Source organism: Oncorhynchus keta, chromosome 32 (genome assembly GCF_023373465.1).
Source record: "Oncorhynchus keta strain PuntledgeMale-10-30-2019 chromosome 32, Oket_V2, whole genome shotgun sequence".
NCBI classification, from domain to species: Eukaryota; Metazoa; Chordata; class Actinopteri; order Salmoniformes; family Salmonidae; genus Oncorhynchus; species Oncorhynchus keta.
The window spans coordinates 28,988,407-29,012,210 of NC_068452.1; the positions used below are offsets into that span (position 1 = coordinate 28,988,407).

The 23,804-nt window shown below is 41.8% G+C and overlaps 3 protein-coding genes and 1 non-coding gene across 4 annotated transcripts; 3 read left to right on the plus strand and 1 right to left on the minus strand.

Annotated features, from left to right (window-relative positions):
- Positions 1 to 146: 146 nt before the first annotated feature.
- Positions 147 to 6,979, plus strand: LOC118365562 (protein KRI1 homolog). The gene is made up of 19 exons (XM_035747875.2): positions 147 to 353; positions 674 to 744; positions 913 to 1,018; positions 1,135 to 1,237; positions 1,327 to 1,384; positions 1,473 to 1,522; positions 1,659 to 1,749; positions 1,851 to 1,928; positions 2,019 to 2,125; positions 2,270 to 2,402; positions 2,498 to 2,593; positions 2,701 to 2,871; positions 2,963 to 3,038; positions 3,133 to 3,257; positions 3,415 to 3,568; positions 3,694 to 3,824; positions 5,357 to 5,421; positions 5,531 to 5,626; positions 5,704 to 6,979. Exons 1-19 carry the CDS (start codon positions 269 to 271, stop codon positions 6,203 to 6,205), a joined length of 2,298 nt encoding a protein of 765 aa, XP_035603768.2. The 5' UTR covers positions 147 to 268; the 3' UTR covers positions 6,206 to 6,979.
- Positions 4,036 to 4,133, plus strand: LOC118365811 (Z30 small nucleolar RNA). Its single transcript, XR_004821809.1, has one exon. It is a non-coding gene; the product is annotated as a Z30 small nucleolar RNA (small nucleolar RNA).
- Positions 6,980 to 7,003: 24 nt separating the features above from the next.
- Positions 7,004 to 9,597, plus strand: LOC118365564 (kinetochore protein Spc24-like). The gene is made up of 6 exons (XM_035747878.2): positions 7,004 to 7,137; positions 7,374 to 7,535; positions 7,637 to 7,781; positions 8,396 to 8,500; positions 8,653 to 8,729; positions 8,858 to 9,597. Exons 2-6 carry the CDS (start codon positions 7,382 to 7,384, stop codon positions 8,962 to 8,964), a joined length of 588 nt encoding a protein of 195 aa, XP_035603771.1. The 5' UTR covers positions 7,004 to 7,137; positions 7,374 to 7,381; the 3' UTR covers positions 8,965 to 9,597.
- A 1,139-nt stretch (positions 9,598 to 10,736) lies between these two features.
- On the minus strand, positions 10,737 to 15,345 carry LOC118365563 (sphingosine 1-phosphate receptor 1-like). Its single transcript, XM_035747877.2, has 2 exons — positions 15,076 to 15,345; positions 10,737 to 13,693 (listed from the first exon to the last, which is right to left on the minus strand). The coding sequence occupies exon 2, from the start codon at positions 13,421 to 13,423 to the stop codon at positions 12,221 to 12,223; it is 1,203 nt and encodes a 400-aa protein (XP_035603770.1). The 5' UTR covers positions 13,424 to 13,693; positions 15,076 to 15,345; the 3' UTR covers positions 10,737 to 12,220.
- Positions 15,346 to 23,804: the final 8,459 nt, after the last annotated feature.

Genomic DNA, 23,804 nt, shown 5'->3' on the forward strand with positions numbered 1-23,804 from the left:
ATGTATTTTGAAATATATGTATTTTGTGTTTTTATTTTATTTTATATATATATACAAAAAAATCATTTTTATATTGGCAACAAATATATTTGTTGATAAAACGTACATATTTTCTAAACCTATGATTGGTTGATCGTAGTTTGGAACTCTGACTCTCCCCTCAGGAAACCACGTGGTAGTTCTATACATGCTGCTGTGGATGTTAGCATCATGACCAGATTTCACTGAATTCTTTTCCCGATAAATAGTATCCAGTTCACATGTAACCATGTCAGGCAAATCGGATTTCAAGATTAATTCAAAGTTTGCAGAGAAATATGACAAATATAGGCAAAAAGAAGAGTTACAAAGGCGTAAGTGTTACTTCCCAAGCTTGTTAGCTAGCTAGATGGCTAGCAAAGCCAGCCCTTTAGCTCATGTTAGCTAAAGTTATCATTTTCAACTTGCTTGCTAACTTTTGATCCCATTTGAAATTAATCTTATTCTGTAACTTATTTAACTTATATATACTTACACGTTCAGAAGTTAACTTAGTCATCGTTACATGTTTGGTTATTATAACTAGGTAGCTAGCATGTCCAGCTAGATAGCAATTTAGTTCTGACTTGTTTTCCTGGCGGAATGCGTGCACCACATTGGATGGCTTGTCATGTTCATCATTGATTTATTTCAGTGAAAGACAAATATGGCGACCAAGCTGACGAGAGTGAGTCTGGTTCAGAGTCAGATGATGATAGCGAGGTGGTAAGTGCTATTACTGTATCTAATTTGGCTAGCTATATCGTTTCAAGTTCGCAATACAAACACTGCCATGGTGTTCTGTTTATGGTTTGTCAGTGTTTTTGGCCCTACCTTTGTGTCCTTGACCTGTATATTTGTAATTTCAATGCAGACTGATGTGTGTCTTCTTAGGAACTTGACCCCAAAGTTGAAAGGGACTTCTACAGAACATTGTCTCTGCTGAAGAAGAAAGATCCTAAGATCTATCAGACTGATGCAACGTTCTACACAGTGGAAGGTATGTCATCAGTCAGCGTGTCTTGTTGCTGCAACTGATTACAGTATGACACTCTGATTATGTGTTTGTTTGTTTAAGAGGTGTCTTTCACCACCCAATTTTTCATTCTTAATCAGATGCATCCATTGGGGATGATGCCCAGCCTTCAACTTCAAATAAAACAGAGAAGCCAATGTATCTGAAAGACTATGAGCGAAAAGTTATCTTGGAAAGGGGAGGGTGAGTGAGCTGCAGATGTCCTACTGTGCATATCTTTGTATCTCATTTTCGGCAAATGGTTTGACAATAACAATTTGTCTCATTCCCAGTAAATATGAGGATGATGAGGAGGAGAGTGATGATGAAGAGGCTGCAAAGAGGAGAGAGGCATGTTATGATACATTGTATGTTATGACACATTTACATGGAGGTATGTCACGAGAAGTTATTTGTTTGCCTTTGCTTTCTTTGACAGAGAGCTGCATCTCCAAGTTACATCCAGGAGCAGAGAGAATTGAAAGAGAGGTCAGGGTTAAATTCTCTCATAGTCACTGTGTCCTTTGTCCTAAAGAACAGTTTTTTTATTTGTGTAAATACACCCTTGTTTTTTGTCTTTTATAACTGTTTTTGGAACATAACCACTGTGTCATGCTTCCTCCAGCTTCCGTAAGTTCATACAGGACAGTGATGAGGAGTGCAGTGAGGAGGACTTTCAGCTGCTGAAGAGGAGGACCAAAACACAGGAAGAGAAGGTCTGTGGGAACCGGTACCTGACTTTGTCTTATCTCACAGTATAAAGCGCTGCAGAGATAAACATTCTATTTTTCTAAACTGTTATCTTTCTACTCAACAGGATAAAGAGGAAGAGGATTATGTGGACTGGCTGAAAGGCCAGGCAGAGCTGGGGGGCCCAGAAGAGGTGCAGGACATGGTGAGTGATGGAAGACTGTTGGAATAGACTGCAAGAGAGAGCTATGTAATGACCTGCTGTGACTGAAATATGTGCTGTGTGTTGAGACAGAAATACCTGAGGGACTATTGGAACGACCCCGAGCTGGATGAGAAGGAGTGTTTCCTTAGGGATTTTGTCCTGAATAAGGGCTACATGGAGAAAGATGACGTGGACAGGTAACGGTTATTTACATAAGTTATTTTATGTGTTTATACATTTTTCAGTTTTTTTTTGTTTTGTCCATGTATGCTTTCAATTGTAATCGTAGAGCAGTGCTCAGCACCGCTCTGACTGTACTAATCTGCCATGGCTGTGTGCAGGATCCCCAGCTATGACGAAGTGGTGAATGATGACGTGGAGGACTCAGAAGAGGATGGGGAGTCGTTCTTGGAGCGCCAGGAGGACTTTGAAAGACACTACAACTTCCGCTTTGAGGAGCCTGATGCACAGAAGGTGGACTTTCCCGTCTGTCTCTACATGCACATGTTTGTTTGTATGGTGAAGTGTATGTACCTTGGTCTCATATAGTATATTATTGTTCCTTACAGATCAAGACTTACCCCCGTACCATTGCCACCTCTGTCCGCTCCAAAGACGAGCGCAGGAAGCTCAAAAGGGAGGAAGTGAAGGATAGGAAGAAAAAGGTCAGTAGACGCTCTCTCTTTTAGTTCATCTTATACATCATACCATCCCTTCCCCATTTCTCTCACCCTCCCAATAAACTGACCTGTCACTCTTCTGGCCCCTGCAGGAGAAGGAGCAGAAGCACGAGCAGCTGAAGCAGCTGAAGAACCTGAAGCGTAATGAGATCATGCAGAAGCTGCGGCGGCTGCAGGAGCTGACAGGCAACGAGCAGCTAGCCTTCAGTCAGGTGGACCTGGAGGGAGACTTTGACCCCAAGCAGCATGACCAGCTCATGCAGGTGACCACTCACACACCTCAAGAAGAGACGGATTGTAAATAAGAAATACACTCCTCTTATTGTCTCTCCCTGTATTCTTTTCTTCTTCCAGAAATTCTTTGGTGATGAATATTATGGAGAGGAAGAGGGGGAGAAGCCTCAGTTTGAAGTTGAAGAGCTAGAGGGTGGTAAGTCACTCGTTACTGATTTTATTATCTCAAGTAGAATTGAATACTTTAGAATCGGTGGCATTTTAATAAGGTAGCTTTCTCTGTCCTGCAGAACACTGGAACTGGGACACATGGACAGGAGAGGGTGGAGAAAAGGAATATGGTGGTGAAGGGGAGGAAGAAGAGCATGAAGGAGAAGAGTATGACCAGCCAAACTGTGAAGATCCAGACTTTATTGTGAGTTCCTCTAATATGATCATCACTTCAGCATTGCCTGCAGACCTTCAGAAAAACATTTATTGGAGGCTAGTCAGAAATAAAAGTGTCGTTGATGGAGATAGTCAGACCTTTGAGATTGTATGTGACTCACTCATCTGAACTCTTACTTGACCAGATGGATGCAGACTATGATCCCAGTCAGCCAAGCACCTCCAAGAAGCAGAAGAAAAAGGAGAAGATGAAGGTGGATGCCTCGCTGATGGGAAAGAAGAGAAAGAAGTCTCATTTTGCTGAGGTCATTACCCAAAACAAGCCTGTGTTTGACCCCCGTAAGTCTCAGGAGGTTCAGCACCATGAATCTTAGGTTATTTTCCATAACCATTTCGATTCTGTTTGATGTACTATAGATATTGAGACTGAATGCTATTTCATGCATCCATCCTTTGTGTTTCAGAGGAGAAGTCCTTTGAGCAGTACCTGGAGGAGTACTATAAGCTGGACTATGAGGACATCATAGACGACATCCCCTGCAGGTTTCGCTACAGGCAGGTCCTGGCCAATGACTTTGGCCTGTCCACTGATGAGGTGAGACTGGGAGCTCTAGTTCCTAATAGGTTGTCTCAGGGTTGGGTTCAAGTCAATTCAGGAAGTACACTAAAATTCTAACTTTTTCCCATGCTTTTCAATTAGAATTGTTTTTAGTTTGGTTAACTTTTTTAGTTCTCTGGAATTTAAATATAATTGACCCCCGAACCCTGGGTTGTGCTATAGTGTTGCACTGTACAGACCCTGAGTCCTGCACTGATGAGCTGAGATGTGACTGACCTGGTATTGCCACCCTCCGGGGAAGGCTCTGACCAGGGCATGACTTCAGTTAATCTTCTCTCTGAGCAGACGAGGATGAGGAGAGAATGATGGAAAGGGAAATGCTTGTATTCACTGAGTTATCAACTTGCTTTGGAGCCTTATCTGCACAAATTAGGTTTAAAGTCATTTCTGTGGATTTCGCGTCTTTGTTTTTCTTACGGTTATGTGGGACGGTAGTGTCCCACCTGCCCAACATCCAGTGAAATTGCAGAGCGCGAAATTCAAAAATTCTCAATTCAAATATTTAACTTTCTTGAAAATGTGTTATACATCAAAATAAAGCTTAACTTTTTGTTAATCCAGCCGCCTTGTCAGATTTCAAAAAGGCTTTACGGCGAAAGCAAACCATGCGATTATCTGAGGACAGCACCCTGCATACAAACACATGAAAAACATATTTCAACCAGACAGGTTGAAAGACAGGTTGAAACAGGTTGAAAGTCATAAATAGCAATATAAAAAAATGCCTTTGATGATCTTCTTTTGTTGGGATTCCAAAAGGTCCCAGTTACATCACAAATGGTCCTTTTGTTCGATAATGTCCTTCATATCCATAAAATCTCAGTTTACCCGGTGCGCTTCAGTCAATAATCCACTGTTTCCCTCCATTAAAATGCATACAAAATGAAACCCAAACGCTACTAATAAACTTTTCCAAACAAGTCAAACAACGTTTATAATCAAACCTTAGGTATCCTAATACGCAAATAAACAATAAAATTTAAGACTGAGAATAGTATGTTCATTACCGGAGAAAAATAAGAAAGAACGCGCTTTCCTCCACGAGCTTGGAAACACTACAGCCAAAATGGGAGCCACCTAGAAAAACTACAATTTCTGGGTCATTTTTCCAAAAACCAGCCTGAAACTCTTTCTAACGACTGTTGACATCTACTGGAAGCACTAGGAACTGTAATGCGGGAGAACTTGGGCTGATAATTAAAGTACTAGCCATTGAAAATAGTGGTAAGCGGAAATCTTTTTTTGGGGGGGATGGTTTGTCCTCGGGATTTTGCCTGCCATATCAGTTCTGTTATACTCACAGACATGATTTTAACAGTTTTAGAAACTTTAGTGTTTTCTATCTAAATCAACCAATTGTATGCATATCCTAGCTTCTGGGCCTGAGTAACAGGTAGTTTACTTTGAGAACGCTTTTCATCCGGATGTCAAAATACTGCCCCCTACCCCAGAGAGGTTAAAGTGGCTGTATGAATATTACAGAAAGTAACTTGTTCTTCCCTCCTCAGATCCTGGGAGCAGATGAGAAAGAGCTGAACCGCTGGGCCTCGCTAAAGAAGACCTGCATGTTCAGGTACTGAACCTGGTCTCAAAACAGTAGGCATTTACTAATCAGCTGTCTATGGGGAAAATGGCCTTTCAGATTTTTCCTTTTCTATTTTTTTCTTCAATCACTTTTTCAGGTCTGACAAGGAGGAGATGAGTGATTTGCAGAACTACAAAATCAAAGGACAAAATGTGAAGAAAAAGATAGAAGTCTTGAACTCTTTCTATGCTGAGTGAGTATTCTACCATATGCAGATTGGCAGAATATGTTCTCTAAGAAAACTGAATTATTTTATATATTTCCTTGCAGGGAGGACAAAGCAGAGGGCAAGACCAAAGTGGGTAAGAAGAGAAGAGACAGGATGAAGAATGCAGAGAAGGATGACAAGGATCTGGAGGATGATGATGAGGCTGGACCCAGTCAGCAAAGCTCTGCATTGGACTCTAGGGAGGGGGTGGTAGTCCAGGCACTGAGAGAGGCAGGAGACCACGAAGAGGAGTTCCTGGTACCCAAATCCAAGAAGTTGAAACTGGAGCAGGAAAAAGTTGCTACCACTCAGGAGACTGCCAACACAAGGACTGAAAGGACAAAATTGCCCAAGAAGAAAAACAGGCACCCAGGAAGCCGCCTCATGTCGGGGAAGGGGCCCTTCAGGGTGAAAATGGGTGGGCGAGAGTTCAGCGGACAGAGACTGAAGGCCTATGGACTGAATCCCAAGAGACTGCACTTCAGGCAGCTTGGCAGGCAGAAACGAAAGGCTCAAGCGAAGACTGAGGATCAAGGAGTGAGGGAGAGAACGGCACCATTATAATTTATGTCCCCTTATATTTTTGTGAGTGGTTGGTAAAGTGACAAACTGCACAATATAAATGGACCAGAGAACAGCATAGTTCCTAATAAATCAAAGTTGAATGAGCTTACAATAGCATTGGCACTGATAGTTGCCGTTCCAGCTATTTTTCTGAGTGCCGCTTAGAATTGTATATTTAGTTTTCAGGAATAAAATACAATCAGAGGAACTTGAACAACTCTTGGAACAATTGTGATTTACTTAACTGTATTTTGCAAATTGTAGGACATTTTGTGTACTCCAACTGTTCTCTAAAATGTACAAATGTTGTCCAGAAATAACCTCTGGAGGCACAGTGAACCTACCTATCTCACAACACAACCGCAGTTTCATTAAAGAGAGTATGTATTGGAACGACCCTGGGTTTATAAGCGCTGAAATCGACTCTGCTGCACGAGCATGCTTTTGCGGCACAGTCGACCTGCTCCCTGCCTGTTTCATTACAGTATACTATAAATCGTTGGTTCTCAACCAGGGGTACTTGAGAATAATATACCATAGGCCTACTGGTAAAATGAACATGAGGGGGTCCTCTGGGCAGTGCAAAATTCAGTTGGTGGTACAGTAATCAAAAAAGGTCAAATAAATCTTGCAATCTCTTGACATTGGCGCCCCCATGTGGATCTAGCCAATCAGAACGCTGGATATTTTTGGTGCTTTCTATTAATTGTATATTTTCAATTGTAGGCATCTACTTATTGTTATATTGTGTATGTGAATAAATATTTTACAGTTTCTCCTGTAATTTAGTTTTTTGTTTAGGAACAAAAATTCCGTCAGGCACTTTCGCTGGCACCTCATGTAAAGCGCGCGCGTTCGCAGGACAACTTTGAATTACGGAAACGACTGAAGTGAAGCAAAACTGTCAGTGAACTATATATTCGGCAAACACGGTAAGGAAATGCTTGTTATTGTGTACCTTTCTAAACGTATCTAATTAAGATGTTAGTAATAGTAGTTGCTGTTTTCAAGCAAGAGCCTCTGCAGCTAACGTTAGTTAGACATAGCATTGGATTTTGTTGACCGTAGGCAGCAAACAATTTTGACTGCTATTGATGATTCACCAGTTAGTCTGCTCTAGAACAGGCAGTAATTTATTATTTATTTCTACTAAAATATTCCACAAAAGACGTCACCATGCTTCAGGATGTTATGGACACGGGAGAGTCGATGGTCAAAATACTGAAAAGCAGCAAAGCTGACGATGAATTAAGAAAAGTGAGAGAAAAACAGCAGTGTTTCTTTGAGCGACACTTGGACATGAAGAAAACCATCACATTGGTGTTAAACGGTAAAGAAAAAGAATCAAGTTGTAGATCCTGTCATATGATAACTTACTCTCTTTCCATTCGTCAAGCTATATAGCCTAATCTTGCTCGCCATTGTCCTCAGGTGTAGTTCAGTGTGAAGATGAGGCGAGCCAGAAGCTGCTGGACATGGAGGGGCAGAAGAGCCAGGCAGAGCGGGAGCTGGACAGTCTGGAGCAGGAGCTGCAGCAGTGTACAGCAAGGAGCCAGAACATGGACTCAGAACTACAGTATCCTTCACCCAGTCATGCTCTGTCTCTACACAGAACAAGCTCTAAATGTACTGCAATTGGTGCTCTCTAACGTGCACATGAATGCTGTGTTGTCCAGATAATACATATAGGGAGCAGTCACATTCTACCCAGAGCTTGTCCATTGCTGCAGGCTGACCAGGCTGCCATCCTTGATGAAAGTATTTTGAGACTTCAGTTTATATGCCATACAGTGAGCATGCAGAGGATCCTCCTGGTAACTAGCGTGGAAGTGTGTTAAAATCTGCTACAACCCCTTTGAATCAGCTGTTTTCTTGAAAAATAAATGCATGCACACATTTTAAAAAATCTATGCAAATTTTATCTACTAGCTAAATGTTTTTATCACGTTACACTTATTTTGGGACTCCACCCCTGTAAATATAATTTGCCTGATGACATACTAGTGGACAAGGATTCTTATTTAATACAAGCGCATTTGTTTCCTTGCCTCTGCTCCTCGATTCCCTTTGACCTTTTTCAAAATCAGGCAAGGAGAGGTTGAGTAGGAGAGGATGGAGTTGAGGAAGAGTGGTGTCGAACAGCACCAATTGAGATTCTCCCCGTGTTGGTTTCCTTGACCTGTTCCTCAGGTTCCTGCAGAGGGAGCTGGAGAGTCTGCGTGACTCGGAGCAGGAGCTGCAGACCTTGCAGCAGGAGGTTGATGATGACACTACGGAGGTCATCCCATCAGCCATGTGAGTAGGACTAACAGCATACTGAAATAATCACTCCCAACACCACACTAGCCCACTACACTAGCCCACCACACTAAACCATGATAGTCGGTGAGCATTGATCTCACATCATGAACAGCATGGTGCAACTTGACAAACTGTTAATTCTGCAGATACGTGGCCCAGTTGTACCACAAAGTGACCAGGATCAAGTGGGAGTATGACACTGAGCCACACATTCTGAGAGGAGGTATTTGTCACTGCATAACTATTTTTCCATCACCCTTTGACAAGTCACAACTGTGGAACTTAATGGCTGGTTGATGTGGGTTTTGGTTGTGTTTAACTAACGTTTGAGTGTACTTTAATCTCTTGCAGTGCACTATGGAGCTGACCTGGCCACGCCAATCAACATAGACTCCTCTGTGCGGTCTCGGTGTTCAGTCAGTGATGAGCTGTGGAACTTTGTCAGCACTGAATGGTAGAAGAGACCAAAGGAAAGTTGACATATCTCTCCAGTAGTTGTTTGTCCTGTGTTTGGATTGTCTGTTGTTTATGTGTTGTGTGTTGTAATACATTTGTTTTATAATAAGATTGTATTCCTTATTGTTGGTATTGACTTGGGTGGCAGGGTAGCCTAGTGGTTAGAGCATTGGACTAGTAACCGGAAGGTTGCAAGTTCAAACCCCCGAGCTGACAAGGTACAAATCTGTTGTTCTGCCCCTGAACAGGCAGTTAACCCACTGTTCCTAGGCAGTCATTGAAAATAAGAATTTGTTCTTAACTGACTTGCCTAGTTAAATAAAGGTAAAATAAATACATATTGAATAAAGCAGTTTTTCTAAGCATCACATTTCCTAGAATACTTATTTGGGTAGTAACCTATAACCCTAGCTTTTATTTGTATCTACTTTCACCATAGACAGTTTTTTTTTATAAAGACAATTTTCTGCAATCCCACTACTTTTTAATATGCTACTGAAATTACTGTATTGAAAAGTTGGGTGCTGATCACCTTTTTAATGCAATAAATGTCCAATGTGAAGGTGTGCTTATGCAATAGACAGTATTCTGTACTGCATTGCAGCAATAAAAATACACTTTTTTTTGTTGCAAGATTTTCTGGAATGCTAACTGTTATTCATGGCAAATGCTATTCCTCCATGGGCTTTACAAGCAAGGAGGATGCACAATTGACTAGTGTTTCTGAGGTTTTGGTTGAATAAAAAGATAATTGTAACTGCTGCAGTAATAATGTGTTATTAGTCGTCTACCCATTACATTTTCCTAATGAACATCTTGTGAGTCTAAAAGCCCAAGGGATAAAATAATTTTTGGCAGGCCAGAAAGCCTGACATGAGTTATTGTGGAGATTTATATCATTTTAGAGCAACTATTTATTAAATTTGTGGCCACCCCAAACTTGACCCACTTTTGCAAAAGGCCGTGTTGACAAAGTAAGTTCAACCATTTATGGTTGAGGGGACTTGTTTCTAGTCTTGAATGGAAAAGGACAGTTTTTTTGCTCACACACAATTTATGGAAATCTTACCATTACTCTTCATTGCATGTCCCACACGTTTTGTAAATTAGTCATATTTTATTGTCAATGCTTAGGTAGGTTTCTGCCAGTGTAGCATGTGGTGAGTAGTTGATTTGATACAGGGCGGGGGTCAGGTTTAGTTTGGATCTCAACTCATGTAACCTCGTCAGCTGGGGGTTTCTTGTTTATAATCTTACTGGAAATGGGGCGTCAAGTATATTGTCCCCAAAGACTGCTGCCTTCTCTATGTGTTGCCACAAGCGCATGTCTTCTTCTTGGGCGGTTGCTTCTGGTATGGATTTGGTGCACTGTGGGTTAAGTGGGGGGTTTGTCGTGTGTGCTTGTGTGTTTACTTTAATAACTTCAGCATCGATCAGACATTTACATTTTATTTTGATATACACTACATTTCTTTGGCATCTGTCTCTGCTCTATAGTGGGAAAGTACACTTTTGTGTATATGTATATTTTGTAGACTGTTCCGTCTTCTCAATTGAATTAAGTTGACATTTGCTTATCAGTGTTGAAGTATATGGTATGTGATGACTATATAGGTCAAAGCCTTTTATAACTGGTGGATGATGGGACGGTATGTTTCCTGTGAAAGATCTGAAACATCGCACTCACCACATTGACACTAGCACTTTCATTTTCTCACACATGAGGCCTCTGGCTTCACAAATATATGTTGAGAGGAAATAACTAGATTAAATGTTATTTGTAAGGATGTTTATTTTGCAAAACAATGACCAAAAATACTGTTTTTGTAGATATTGTTCACATACATTTATTTATTGTTTGAATTGGCAGTGGCCTCATAAATTAAGTTTAGTTCAGAATAAACAAAATACAGAAACTATAGTTCATTTTATTTACACAATATACTGTATAGTACAGTAAGACAGAAATATAAATATTTTCATTTGTACATTTATATACAATTTGAAAACAGATTTTGAATTGCTTGCTTGTTTTTCAAACATCACTGCTGTCACAATGGAACTTTATACATGGAACCCGAAGCATTTGTGGTTTTTCTTTACAAATGTCTATTAACCACTGTTTACAGAGGATAGACACAACTCTTCATTGCATGAGAGGGATATTCTCCAGCTTGTTCAGGAAAGTTCTGAAGGCTATTGGTTTTGTGAACAGGCTGTGTTCAATATGATTTCCATACTTGTGAGTCCACAAAACTAGAGCCAGTCAATAAGTCTAATCTGTCCTTTTTATTGCTCACAATCATGTCTGCTGCTACGTGTGTTTTAGAGACCTCCAAAGATGTGCAAACCAGAAGAGGCATCAACGTGACATTCTCTGTGTGTCAAAGCCACCAAGTCTCTAATGTTGGTCTGGGGACCTCTACCCAGAATTCCAGCAGACCTGAGATCAGATGACCAAAATGCCATGGTTCTGGCAGCAGTTTTGGGGTGTGGATGCTTCATGTTTTAATTACATGTCATTATGTTTGTATTATGTATGTTCTGGAGAGAGAACATAAGGATGAGCCTTAGCATGACTCAAATGTATACTTTATGTGTATGACTCAAAATAAAATGTACTGAATGTGTTTCAATGTTTGTATAATAAAAAACATGAATAATGTTAATTTCACAGCTGCTGGTTGAGTGGTTCTCTTTACACACCGGTCAATGGTGAATTCAAAATACTGCTACAAACATGAATCTGTTCCTTCAGGAGAGTTTTTCTTTTCTGCAGTTTGGATTTATGGAAGATTGTTAACGTATGAAAGATATATTGTATCTCAGCAAACGAGAAAATGATTTTCACAGTATGAGAACAGCATATTAATCCATTAAATGCTTGGCGCCGAAGACTAAAAACCAACAAGGTATTTATTTCTCTAACACTGTGACTGAGGTTTGACTTCCTTACAATAGACCGACCAGTCTTTAAGGGGGAACCTCCAGCTTATCTTTCAAGGAAGAAAATGCCAGACCAGGGGAGGAAGGCAAAACATAGGACAATGGTGGGTTCCGCTGACGTTCTCTACCATTGAGGTGAGAGGAAGAGTATTACTTCCTCCTTGCTTGTAGTTCCATTTACAACCCATACGTAACATGTAGTAGTAAGATGGTGCCGAAGAGTGGTCCAGTCAAGGGGGTATCCAGAACTCTGCTCTTACTGTAATTGGACCCATTATTACTGCTGAGTCACATTGGGCCATCATGGACAAGTCATGTCTTTGACATCCTGGGGTAGATGGCTTTAATAGTGGAAGGGGTGAAGTTGGCAGAAGAGACTGTGATCTCCAGGCCCTCCAGCCTATGGGAGGGTGCTTCAGTCTTACTGGTACTGCACTCCAGAAAGGACATCCCTATTTTCTTCACCTGGCCATCCTTGGTGAGGAGGCAGCGTCGACACAGCAGCCTCAGGATGGCCCTCCTCATGTCCTTACTGGTCAGTGTATAGATGATGGGATTGAGGAGAGAGTTGATCATGGCGATGCCCAGGAAGTAGTCCGCCTTGAAGAGCACCTGGCAGCTCCGTGCCGGGCAGCAGAAGTCCAGCAAGAGGAGGATGAAGAGAGGCAGCCAGCAGACGATGAAGACACCCAGCACGATGGTGACGGTCTTCAGCAGGGCCATGTACTTCTGGGACTTGCGGGCCAGGCCTTTGCGCTGCGAGCCAGAGCCCAGGTGCTTTGTGTTGGACTTGACAGTGTGGAAGATGCGCACATAAAGCACCACGATGGCCAGCAGCACAGCGGTGAACACGGTGATGAAGAAGAGGATGTAGCTTTTGGCAAAGAGCGGCAGGACAGTGGAGCACTGGTCTAGACGGCCCATACAGTTCCAACCCAGGACGGGCAGAACCCCCAGGAACACTGACAGAACCCAGCTGGCCCCGATCAGGGCAAACATCCGGCCTCGCTTGGCCCCCTGGTAGGGCTTCATCCTCACCATGGTGACGTGGCGCTCAATGGCGATGGCCAGGAGGCTGATGACGGAGGCAGCCAGTGTTATGAAGACCCCCCCCTCCCTCAGGAACCACAGCACAGGGGTCATCTTTAAAGTGTTGGCCCCTGAAGTCACAATGTTCACCATGTAGGTGAAGCCTGCTAGCAGGTCTGAGAGTGTTAGGTTGCCTAACAGATAGTACATGGGCAGATGGAATTTCTTATTCTTCCAGATGGCCAACAGCACCACAGCATTCTCCAGCACTATGAGCAAGCAGATCAGCAGGAAGGCTATGGCCTCTGGCTTTAGTCCATCCTTGTACTTGTTCTCCTTCAGTTTGCCTGTGTAGTTGTAGTGTTCTCTGATGACAGCATTGCTCTGGTACTCGTGGAACATCCGGAGCAGGTACCCTGCCGAGTGGGACATGGGAACCACAGTGGGGGCAGCAACAGCAGCGTAAGCAGCATGCGATGCTTCCATTGGTATTCTGGGAATTTTGCTTTCTTTTTAGCTGACAAGATGCTTTCCACTCTGCGTCACATAGTTCTTAGGCAGTCCATAATTCAGTATGTTGGAAGTGGGGAATGTACATTCCTTAGGAAATCTATCTTTGAATGTTGTTTCTGATCAGTCCAGTTTTTTGTATTTAGTATTAGAATGGATGGTAATGAGAATCTTCAATGTGATAGCATTATCCAAAACTGTGCAATGCCTGGACAATCCACTGGATGGCTCAGACAAGCAAGAAACCTGGAAACAAAATAACAGTATTGAAATACAGTATAATAGCACATTTATCTGTAACAACACACACATGTAAAGAAGGGGGGGCGTACATTCCTCATTAATCTTGTAATTAACAGTACCTGTCTTTGTTCGCGCAATTGAAAATATTTGTGTTTTGTCCTGGAGAAACTTGGTCATTTATGTCACTAATTCATATGGATCTTTAGCACATTTATCTTTATCTTCCAGCTCAGTTTTATTTTTGGGGGGCAAAACTATCATTCTGCCTGTCAACTTTGATTAATTATCTTGATGCACACATGAACAGAAATGCAGGCACACTCACATACATACACATATACTTCCACTGACACCCCAACACACACATGCATACCTCAACACACACACAAACACTTTTTGTATGCACTAAATCTCCTGCATTGACTCTATACACACACACTGAACTCTACAATCACACATACTTACACTAACACCTCAAAATACACACACACACACACACACACACACACACACACACACACACACACACACACACACACACACACACACACACACACACACACACACACACACACACACACACACACACACACACACCACTCACCACATATGCTTCTGCTACTGTCTATTTGCTGTCTGCTATCTATCCTGTTGTCCAGTCACTTTACCCATACCTATATATACACAGCTACGTCAATTACCTTGTACCCTTGCACATCGACTCAGGTACAGGTACTCCCTGAATAGCCATGTTATTTTTACTCATTATCGTTATTCATTGTGCACTGTGTATTTATTCCTTGTCCCACTATTTCTAATTCATTCTTTAAATCTTTAACTCTGCATTGTTGGAAGAGGACCAGTAAGTAAGCATTTGAGTGTTAGCTTACACCTTTTATTAAATTGTATTTGAGGCACTGTTGCTTATCTGTTTGAAACATAGCATATGATAAAACACTACTTCAAAATTATTATGGATTGGGTATGCAAATGTATGAATTAAGTTACGTTTTTAAAATAATGATTAGTTATTCAAGTTTTTATTATTTCTGAAAAAGAACAAGACAACACTGAAATCTGTTGTCATCAACTTGTCAGCGGGCAAGTATAGGCTACAGGCTTGTATCAAAATTGTGAAGCTAAATATCTGGATTTTCCCCAACATTGATGTTTTTCTCAAATATAAGACAAATAAACCTGTCCTTGCTTTAGTCTAGTTATTATATGCCATCAAATTATAGAATGTCGATCAACTGTCTAAAACACCATAATAGCTGTTGAATAAATAAATACCAAAAAGGTATCATTCAAATATTTATAAAAACGAATAATACCCAGTACAAATATAAGTAGGCTATTACACAAGTATAACTACAAAAACATACCTTTTAGAAGTTTAGCTTTGCCTGAGAACGTGTTCTTATTTAGCGCAGTTGTCTTGCGTTTGAATACAGTACGCTCTGACTGATGATCAGACGTGACAGATTGTGATGGGAGAAAATAGACTGGTGCGAGACTCGACTTGAAGTGGGCTGGGCTGGACTCTGCCCTCCAACGCTCAGCCTTCCTCTCTACCTCTCCTTTACTTGGCTTCTGAAGTCGCAATAACTGTAGGTAAATACATTGCCCGAGCTGGCTTGGAGATGAAATAGCAGTACTCCCTGGATTACAATTATTTTAGGGATGTGTGGGGCATTTATGATGCGAGGCATTTATGATCTGTTTTGGCTACAGGCAGAGGCGCATGCTGTAAGGTATAAAGGTGCATTCTTTCTAGGTCAATGCCATCTGATCTGTTTTGATCTGTGGTTGTGTAAATGGATCACTATACTACTTCCCAACCTGGTCTCAGAGCATTTCATATGATTCTGTACATAAATACTTCACACTCCATTTAGTATGATATGTTACGTTTCGTATGGATTGTAATTCATTTGTGGATGTTTATCATCCATTTCGTATTATGTGTTCCGCATTACAATTTGTATGATATGTTATACATTTTCAATTTGTACAATATGTTACGAATTTGCTAATTGTATGATATGTTATGAATTACAACAATATAATACAACAATATGTGCACTTTGTGCAGTTATGATAAAGTACTACATTAGTATGTGGAAATGACGTAAAGGGATGGTGGGTGGCTGAGTGGCGGGATCCTACTTTCTCTAAACAGGAAGCCGTCTCATTGTGCCTAGAAGGGAGAGGGATTTCCTTGAGAAACACCTATGAAGTCATAGTAAGACGGATTCGACACTGACACAGTGCATTCCAGCTTGACGTTGAACACGCTGTCCTTTGCCACCGTACTCATTTCCAGTTACAAGAGGACTCATAATACGTTGTAAACAAATCATTGTTTACCAAACACACATACATTGTTTTTGTTACTGCATGAGACTTGAGACTCGTTTTTAGTCGATTGGGTTCCATTCCTCTGACATGTTCCATCAGCTTCTAGAGGCCAAATCTATTTAAGCCATTTTTCTCTGTAAGGCTGTTTTATTTAACTGTTGAGGAAGCATACTTCTCACGTCAGCTGCTTCTCTGGAGTTAAACTATTTATTTAACTGTTGAGGAAGCATACTTCTCACGTCAGCTGCTTCTCTGGAGTTAAACTATTTATTTAACTGTTGAGCAAGCATACTTCTCACGTCAGCTGCTTCTCTGGAGTTAAACTATTTATTTCACTGTTGAGGAAGCATACTTCTCACGTCAGCTGCTTCTCTGGAGTTAAACTATTTATTTAACTGTTGAGGAAGCATACTTCTCACGTCAGCTGCTTCTCTGGAGTTAAACTATTTATTTAACTGTTGAGGAAGCATACTTCTCACGTCAGCTGCTTCTCTGGAGTTAAACTATTTATATAACTGTTGAGGAAGCATACTTCTCACGTCAGCTGCTTCTCTGGAGTTAAACTATTTATTTAACTGTTGAGGAAGCATACTTCTCACGTCAGCTGCTTCTCTGGAGTTAAACTATTTATTTAACTGTTGAGGAAGCATACTTCTCACGTCAGCTGCTTCTCTGGAGTTAAACTATTTATTTTCTTGCCCCCATTAATTTCCAGTTGGCCCCGCAGTAGAGAACTGGTGGTAAACCCTGACTTGTCCTGCCTGTCTCAGTTGTCCCCTGGCCTAAGGCCCACCCAGTGGCTGCATGTTCAGGAGGTGATCCTCTCCATGGGCCTGTCACCCGAGTGGCAGTTAGCCTCCTGCTGTGACACTATCTCACCATATCACCCTCATTAACACACAAAGAGTAGACAGAATGATACCCGACTTAGCCCAGCTGCTTCCCACAGTAGGAATCTACTCAGTCCCCCATTATTCTCCTTCAGGTCTTGTGTCTGTACTCTTCATTAGTCGCCCATCGCCCCTAGGGAGTATAGTACATGCATGAAGTGCTTTGGATTTGGATGATATATTTCTGTGACGTTGGTCTTGTAATGTGGAACTCAATGGGAGAAAAGATAAGCTTTTAATGTATCTGTTTTTGTGTGCTCTGTTTGTTGTTGTCCTTTTAGGGAAGGCACGTTGCCAGTGTGGCTGTCATGTCTTGATTGATGAGCCAGAAACCCCCCAAAAAGAGAGGGACCCTGTTGATCAGTCTGACAATTCTGCTTGTTTCATAATGATACAGGATAATTTCTCTGCTGAAAAGATATGCATTAATATTTTGTCCATTGTGGGATGTGAGAAAGCCAATCACACCTCAGTGTAGCATTACATTCTGAGACTATGACAACTTCCTTTGGCTGCAGCATTTCAGCGCTAATCCAGTTGATGAGCAACATTCTCTCCTCAGAATAATATTCTCACCTCAGTCAAAATAACACAGAGCCTGTCATACATACTGTATGAAGGACCCTGAAAATAACACAGAGCCTGTCATACATACTGTATGAAGGACCCTGAAAATAACACAGAGCCTGTCATACATACTGTATGAAGGACCCTGAAAATAACACAGAGCCTGTCATACATACTGTATGAAGGACCCTGAAAATAACACAGAGCCTGTCATACATACTGTATGAAGGACCCTGAAAATAACACAGAGCCTGTCATACATACTGTATGAAGGACCCTGAAAAGGTCATGAGAAAAGCACTCACACCTTCCCACTGCTTAGAACAGTGTTTCTTTAGTGTGTTTATCCAATCAAGAGCTTGTTAGATATCCTCATCCTCTGATTCAACGTTGACCCCTTCACTTCACAGGGTCAACAGAACAGAGGATGAAAGTGAGGGGTTAAACGATATTTCATCTGGATGACTGGTTGAACTCAAAAGGACATGTCTTCTCATCTATCCCCGTTCCCTTGCTCCCTTACTTGTTCCACACTATCTTTTTGGCAGGATTCATCACAGAACATACAGTGCATACTGATGCACACAAAACATACAGATGCAAGCCATAAGATCCACATGAGCAGAAAGTGTTTGCACTCGTTCTTCTCTCTTCTCTATTTCTCTCTTAGTTATATGCAAGGTGTCATATTTCAGATGTACAGTAGGTTGAGGGAGTGACTGTTTTTTTTCATTTGGAAGTTGTTGAGTTGGGCGGCTTGTTGACTCGATGTTGCACTGGGTGAAGTGAGGTCATGGGATTTCCACTCCTCCTGTCTGGAGCACCGTAACTGGGTAGGGTGGCTTGGACACAGCCTCTGTCCATCACAACCTCTCACAGAGACTGCAGTGGAGAGACTAAAGGACAGAAACTGACAGAGTTCATAAAAATGTCTCTGAATGTGCTGCTCGCCTGCCTTTCTGTGTAGAATGTCCAGGTTTTGATGGTGATTAACTACAGTGTTCAAACAATGACCTCAGCCCAAGTTCCAAATGAGAGGAAGTAAGAGGAACATATGAAACTGCTGAACTTGTTTCCTTTCCATTACTGGTCTGCCAGTACCTCTGTCAGGCACGTCACCTGAGTCTCCTCCCAGCCACTGGCTGTCTGGAGCACTCTGAGGCTGTCCTGTGATGCAGTCCTTTTCTAAACCACACAACAGGACTCACTACACTATTCTCTCACAAATTGAATATGGATAGATGGATGAAGATTGTATCTGCCTCCCTCTCTTGTCCATTCCCTGTGTGTGACTTCTAGTATGTGAACTAGCATGTCTTACATGGAAATGCATGCAAATATATCAAACATGGGCAGCAATTGTTGTATTAAGTGTATTGGCCATAGTCTCGACTAGGCTGTAGGTCTGTAGCTTTGTGTGTTTGAAACTCTCAAGTAGAGCAGAATGTCAAATTGCTGTGATCCAGACTTTTTGTTTTTATAAGGAAACACACTCTTGAAGTTTAGCCTTTGTGTGTAAGCCAGGCAGACTTTATAGAGAAGGGTGGTGCAATAAAACAGAAATGACACTGGAATGCATTCATTTATTTCACTGGGTAAACAAACTTGTTTTAATCTTTTCCCATGTATATTTTTCCTCTTTTTGAGTGGAACAGGAGATGGAAAACGCTTTGTTCAGTTTGATGTTGTCGTTGCAGTCAGCGGGGATTGTCTGGGACAAATAAACAACAGGAAGAGGCTCCCATTTGGGAACAGTTTGATTATACACACACTCCGCAAATGTGAATGTGACTTTGTCTATGCATAAACACAAACATCCTCAGCTTTTATCTAAACCTCTACAAATCCTCACTCTGAAGCTGACTTGCATTGCTTTTTGAATACAAACCCCTACCACAGAGATATCACCCTAAAAGTGCAGTGTCAACACATTTTCCTTGCTGCTGTGTCTCCTCGTCTATCAACATAATATAACAAAGCATTCCAGGTGCCCTTTTCACTGACGTAGCAACCTTCTGAAACTCTACATTCTAGAGGTTGGTTTGGTCCACAGCCCCTCCCCAGGCCTTAGGATAAAGGGTTTTACTGACAATGTTACACTTACTGTCACTTTCAATTCTCAGGTTCCCTAGCTGGCATCATGTTGGATGACCTAACATTTTTGCTCATGCTATTACATAAGTCTTTTTCCAGGTTAGCTGTTGCTGAGTGTGATTTGAATGAAGAGTCTTATGAAAGGCTGTTTTGTTCCTCGAAGCCGCACTGAATCGTGGTTTGGGATGAGTTCATCTTGGACGGAGGGATGGAAGAAAGAACATTCCCATGGAGAAGGGGAGAAGGGGTGGGGGTGTAACCGTTCTGGGTGAGTCATGTGAATGAGTTAGGTCTATCACAAGATTTATTCTAACATTTTCAATGACCAATACGCACCAAACAGCCCACCATGTCTTAGTCAGGAGTCAGATTCTGGGAAGAGCCACCCTCGCTTCCACACTGTTTGGGCAGCCGCGTTGGAGGAGGGCGGAATCCAAAATTAAATGATAAACAGCAAGACTCTTTTCGTCAAGACGATGGGAAAATCCAGCATCCGACCCTGGGACCCTGGGACCATTTCCAGTTTTGGTGTTCCCCTGGTACACGATAACAGAGTGAATAAAGTTGTCTTCATTTTTCCTCTGGTGAACTCCAGAAATAATGAGATCTAGCCCCGGGGTTCATACTCTCTTCCTGTAGAGAGGAGAGCATACCCTCTGACCACATCACCTGTGTGTTAGCTACTGAGGTACAGGATATGGGTTAGTGTAACAGTGTCTCAGTGATGCCTTTTATGGGTTTGGGGGAAGTAATATAATATCTCTGATTTGTATTTAGGACAGAATTTGGAAGTGTACAGACCTAATATGTAATGTAACCAGTGACCAGTGAACTGAGATAAGGCGGAGCTTTACCTAGCATGGACTTGTAGATGACCTGGAGCCAGTGGGTCTGGCGATGAATATGTAGCGAGGGCCAGCCGACTAGAGCATACAAGTCGCAGTGGTGGGTGGTATAAGGTGCTTTAGTGACAAAACGGATGGCACTGTGATAAACTGCATCCAGTTTGCTGAGTAGAGTGTTGGAAGCAATTTTGTAGATGACATCGCCGAAGTCGAGGATCGGTAGGATAGTCAGTTTTAATAGGGTAAGTTTGGCGGCGTGAGTGAAGGAGGCTTTGTTGCGGAATAGAAAGCCGACTCTTGATTTGATTTTCGATTGGAGATGTTTGATATGAGTCTGGAAGGAGAGTTTACAGTCTAGCCAGACACCTAGGTACTTATAGATGTCCACATATTCAAGGTCGGAACCATCCAGGGTGGTGATGCTGGTCAGGGTATGGATGTTTACATATAAGATGCACCTGGCTCAACCCGTACTCACCTGTGGTGAGGACGTTTGGACAGTAACTTCTAAAGTATGATGGGATCTGTCATTTCACGAGCAAATAAACAAACCTAATATCTCTAATAAGTCATGATTCACCAAACCATCATTGCACTAAATCAAATCAAAGAATAAACAAGAGGTTTGTCTCTTGGACCATGTTTCTAAGGATGGGATTTCCTTAGCTCAATCCATGCCAACCACCAAATAGGCTAGATTTAAACCCTTCTTAGTGAGAAACTAAACAAATCTATGAGTTTGCTTCCAGCACCCAGCTATCACTAGACCTCTCGCTTTCTGTCTTCTTCCACCCCCCTCGCCTATATGTTAAATATATGTTCCGTATATTGTTTCATAGCATTCCCTAAAAGCAGAACGTAACCCCTTAATTATGTCTGTGCTCTGTCAATGTGGTACGGGCCGCTCTGGGGGAAACCAGGCAGCTGTTAGCGTTACCCAGACCATCACAGAGGTTCTGCCGTGCATGTTCCACTGATGCTCAGCTTAACCCAAACCAAAACTATTGTTGTCTCTGCTTCTCTGATTTCCTGCATTACGTCTCACATAAAAGAGAGAGCAATATTTGGCCTTTCATTGTAGCGAAGGGCTTAAATTGGACTTACAACCCAAAGGCCTTATATTTTCTCTTAAAAACTTGTGAATCGAACTATATTTTAACTATTGTTAGAATACAATTGAAACCTGACATATTTTAGTAAGAGAAGTGTGCATGCTGTGCATGCTGTGCATTCTGCCTGTGGTGGTGATAACCCCCATCACTACAGGAAGTGAATTGTCCTGCCTTTTGTGACTGTGTTGTCATTGGCTGACAATAACCCTCTCGAACCCATTACTGTAGATCTAGCCAGCACAATCTGGAGAACACAGTCAGAACACTCAGACATGGGCATGAGTTTGATGGGTCTCTAGCTACATCTGTGTCCCTGCCTCCCTCTCTCTACCCATCACCAGCGATGAACTTCCCTGTCTTGGGCTACACAAACCAGGACCGGTTACTTCCTCATCTGGGTCATGGCGGTAGTGGTCCGTGACAGTCTCTCTCTGATCATGTATCATGTCAAGTCTGTGCGTGTTGGAAACAGGCATCAAAGATGGGAAACAGCTGTGGGGCCAAGTTGCCGGTGGTGATAGTGTGTATGGTAACTGTGAAGGGCATGATGGTGATAGTGTGTATGGTAACTGTGAAGGGCATGATGGTGATAGTGTGTATGGTAACTGTGAAGGGCATGATGGTGATAGTGTGTATGGTAACTGTGAAGGGCATGATGGTGATAGTGTGTATGGTAACTGTGAAGGGCATGATGGTGATAGTGTGTATGGTAACTGTGAAGGGCATGATGGTGATAGTGTGTACGGTAACTGTGAAGGGCATGATGGTGATAGTGTGTATGGTAACTGTGAAGGGCATGATGGTGATAGTGTGTATGGTAACTGTGAAGGGCATGATGGTGACAGTGTGTATGGTAACTGTGAAGGGCATGATGGTGACAGTGCTCAACAAATGGCAGCAAGGGGACATCAACACCCGTCTGTGTCTGCACTCTGTCTGTGTTACCGTATGGCTGTGGAGCTATGTGAGGTATTCCGCTGTAAAACGTATCCAGGAGACAAGGAGTAGATTATTTCCAAACTCCTGTCTCCTGCACTTTGTAACTGTAGCCCTGGAACAGCCCCCTCTTCAACCCAGGAGAGGGTTTCAAATCCCCAAATCCTTCCTCATCCACACACAGGGACAAGGAATTACAGCGCAGGCTCATATTGGCTTAAGCTCTTTGTTGATGTTCTTTGGAAATGAGTAGCATGCCTTTCCATTCAGGCTCAACCCTGTGTTTATTTTGATGAGCTGTCTAAATTGAGTTGAGAGATGTATCATTGTTTGGGACGGCTGATTATTTGGACACATGGTTTCTGTTATCATAAACATGATTACCCGTATGGATTCTATATTATATTATTATTATTATTATATTATTATTACCCATATGGATTCTATATTATATTATTATTATTATTATATTATTATTACCCATATGGATTCTATATTATATTATTATTATTATTATATTATTATTACCCATATGGATTCTATATTATATTATTATTATTATTATATTATTATTACCCATATGGATTCTATATTATATTATTATTATTATTATATTATTATTACCCATATGGATTCCATGTTCTTTATGTGTGATCCCTTTGGAAGGTTTACTGATCTTCTGTTCATTTAAACCAATTACCACAAGTCATTTACCCCACTGTCTTTCTTTCCCCTGCACATCACATGTTTACAACCCTGAAAAATGGGTTGTAAATGGTCCGGCATGGTGTTCATGTTAAATTATGTTTAAAAGATTAAATGGGGTGACTGTTTTAAAATGTAGTTTTATTGGAAGGCTTATTGGGGGACTGTTAACTAGAGGGAAAGCAGAGCCCTGTTTGGATGCCAGTGGTTTTCATAAGCTGTCCATGGTTCCAAACCTCCAAACCAGCGCTAGCTGGAGGAATGTCAGTAGTTTTCATAAGCTGTCCATGGTTCCAAACCTCCAAACCAGCGCTAGCTGGAGGAATGTCAGTAGTTTTCATAAGCTGTCCATGGTTCCAAACCTCCAAACCAGCGCTAGCTGGAGGGATGTCAGTAGTTTTCATAAGCTGTCCATGGTTCCAAACCTCCAAACCAGCGCTAGCTGGAGGGATGTCAGTAGTTTTCATAAGCTGTCCATGGTTCCAAACCTCCAAACCAGCGCTAGCTGGAGGGATGTCTAGCTGGATGGTTCCAAACCTCCAAACCAATGTCAGTAGTTTTCATAAGCTGTCCATGGTTCCAAACCTCCAAACCAGCGCTAGCT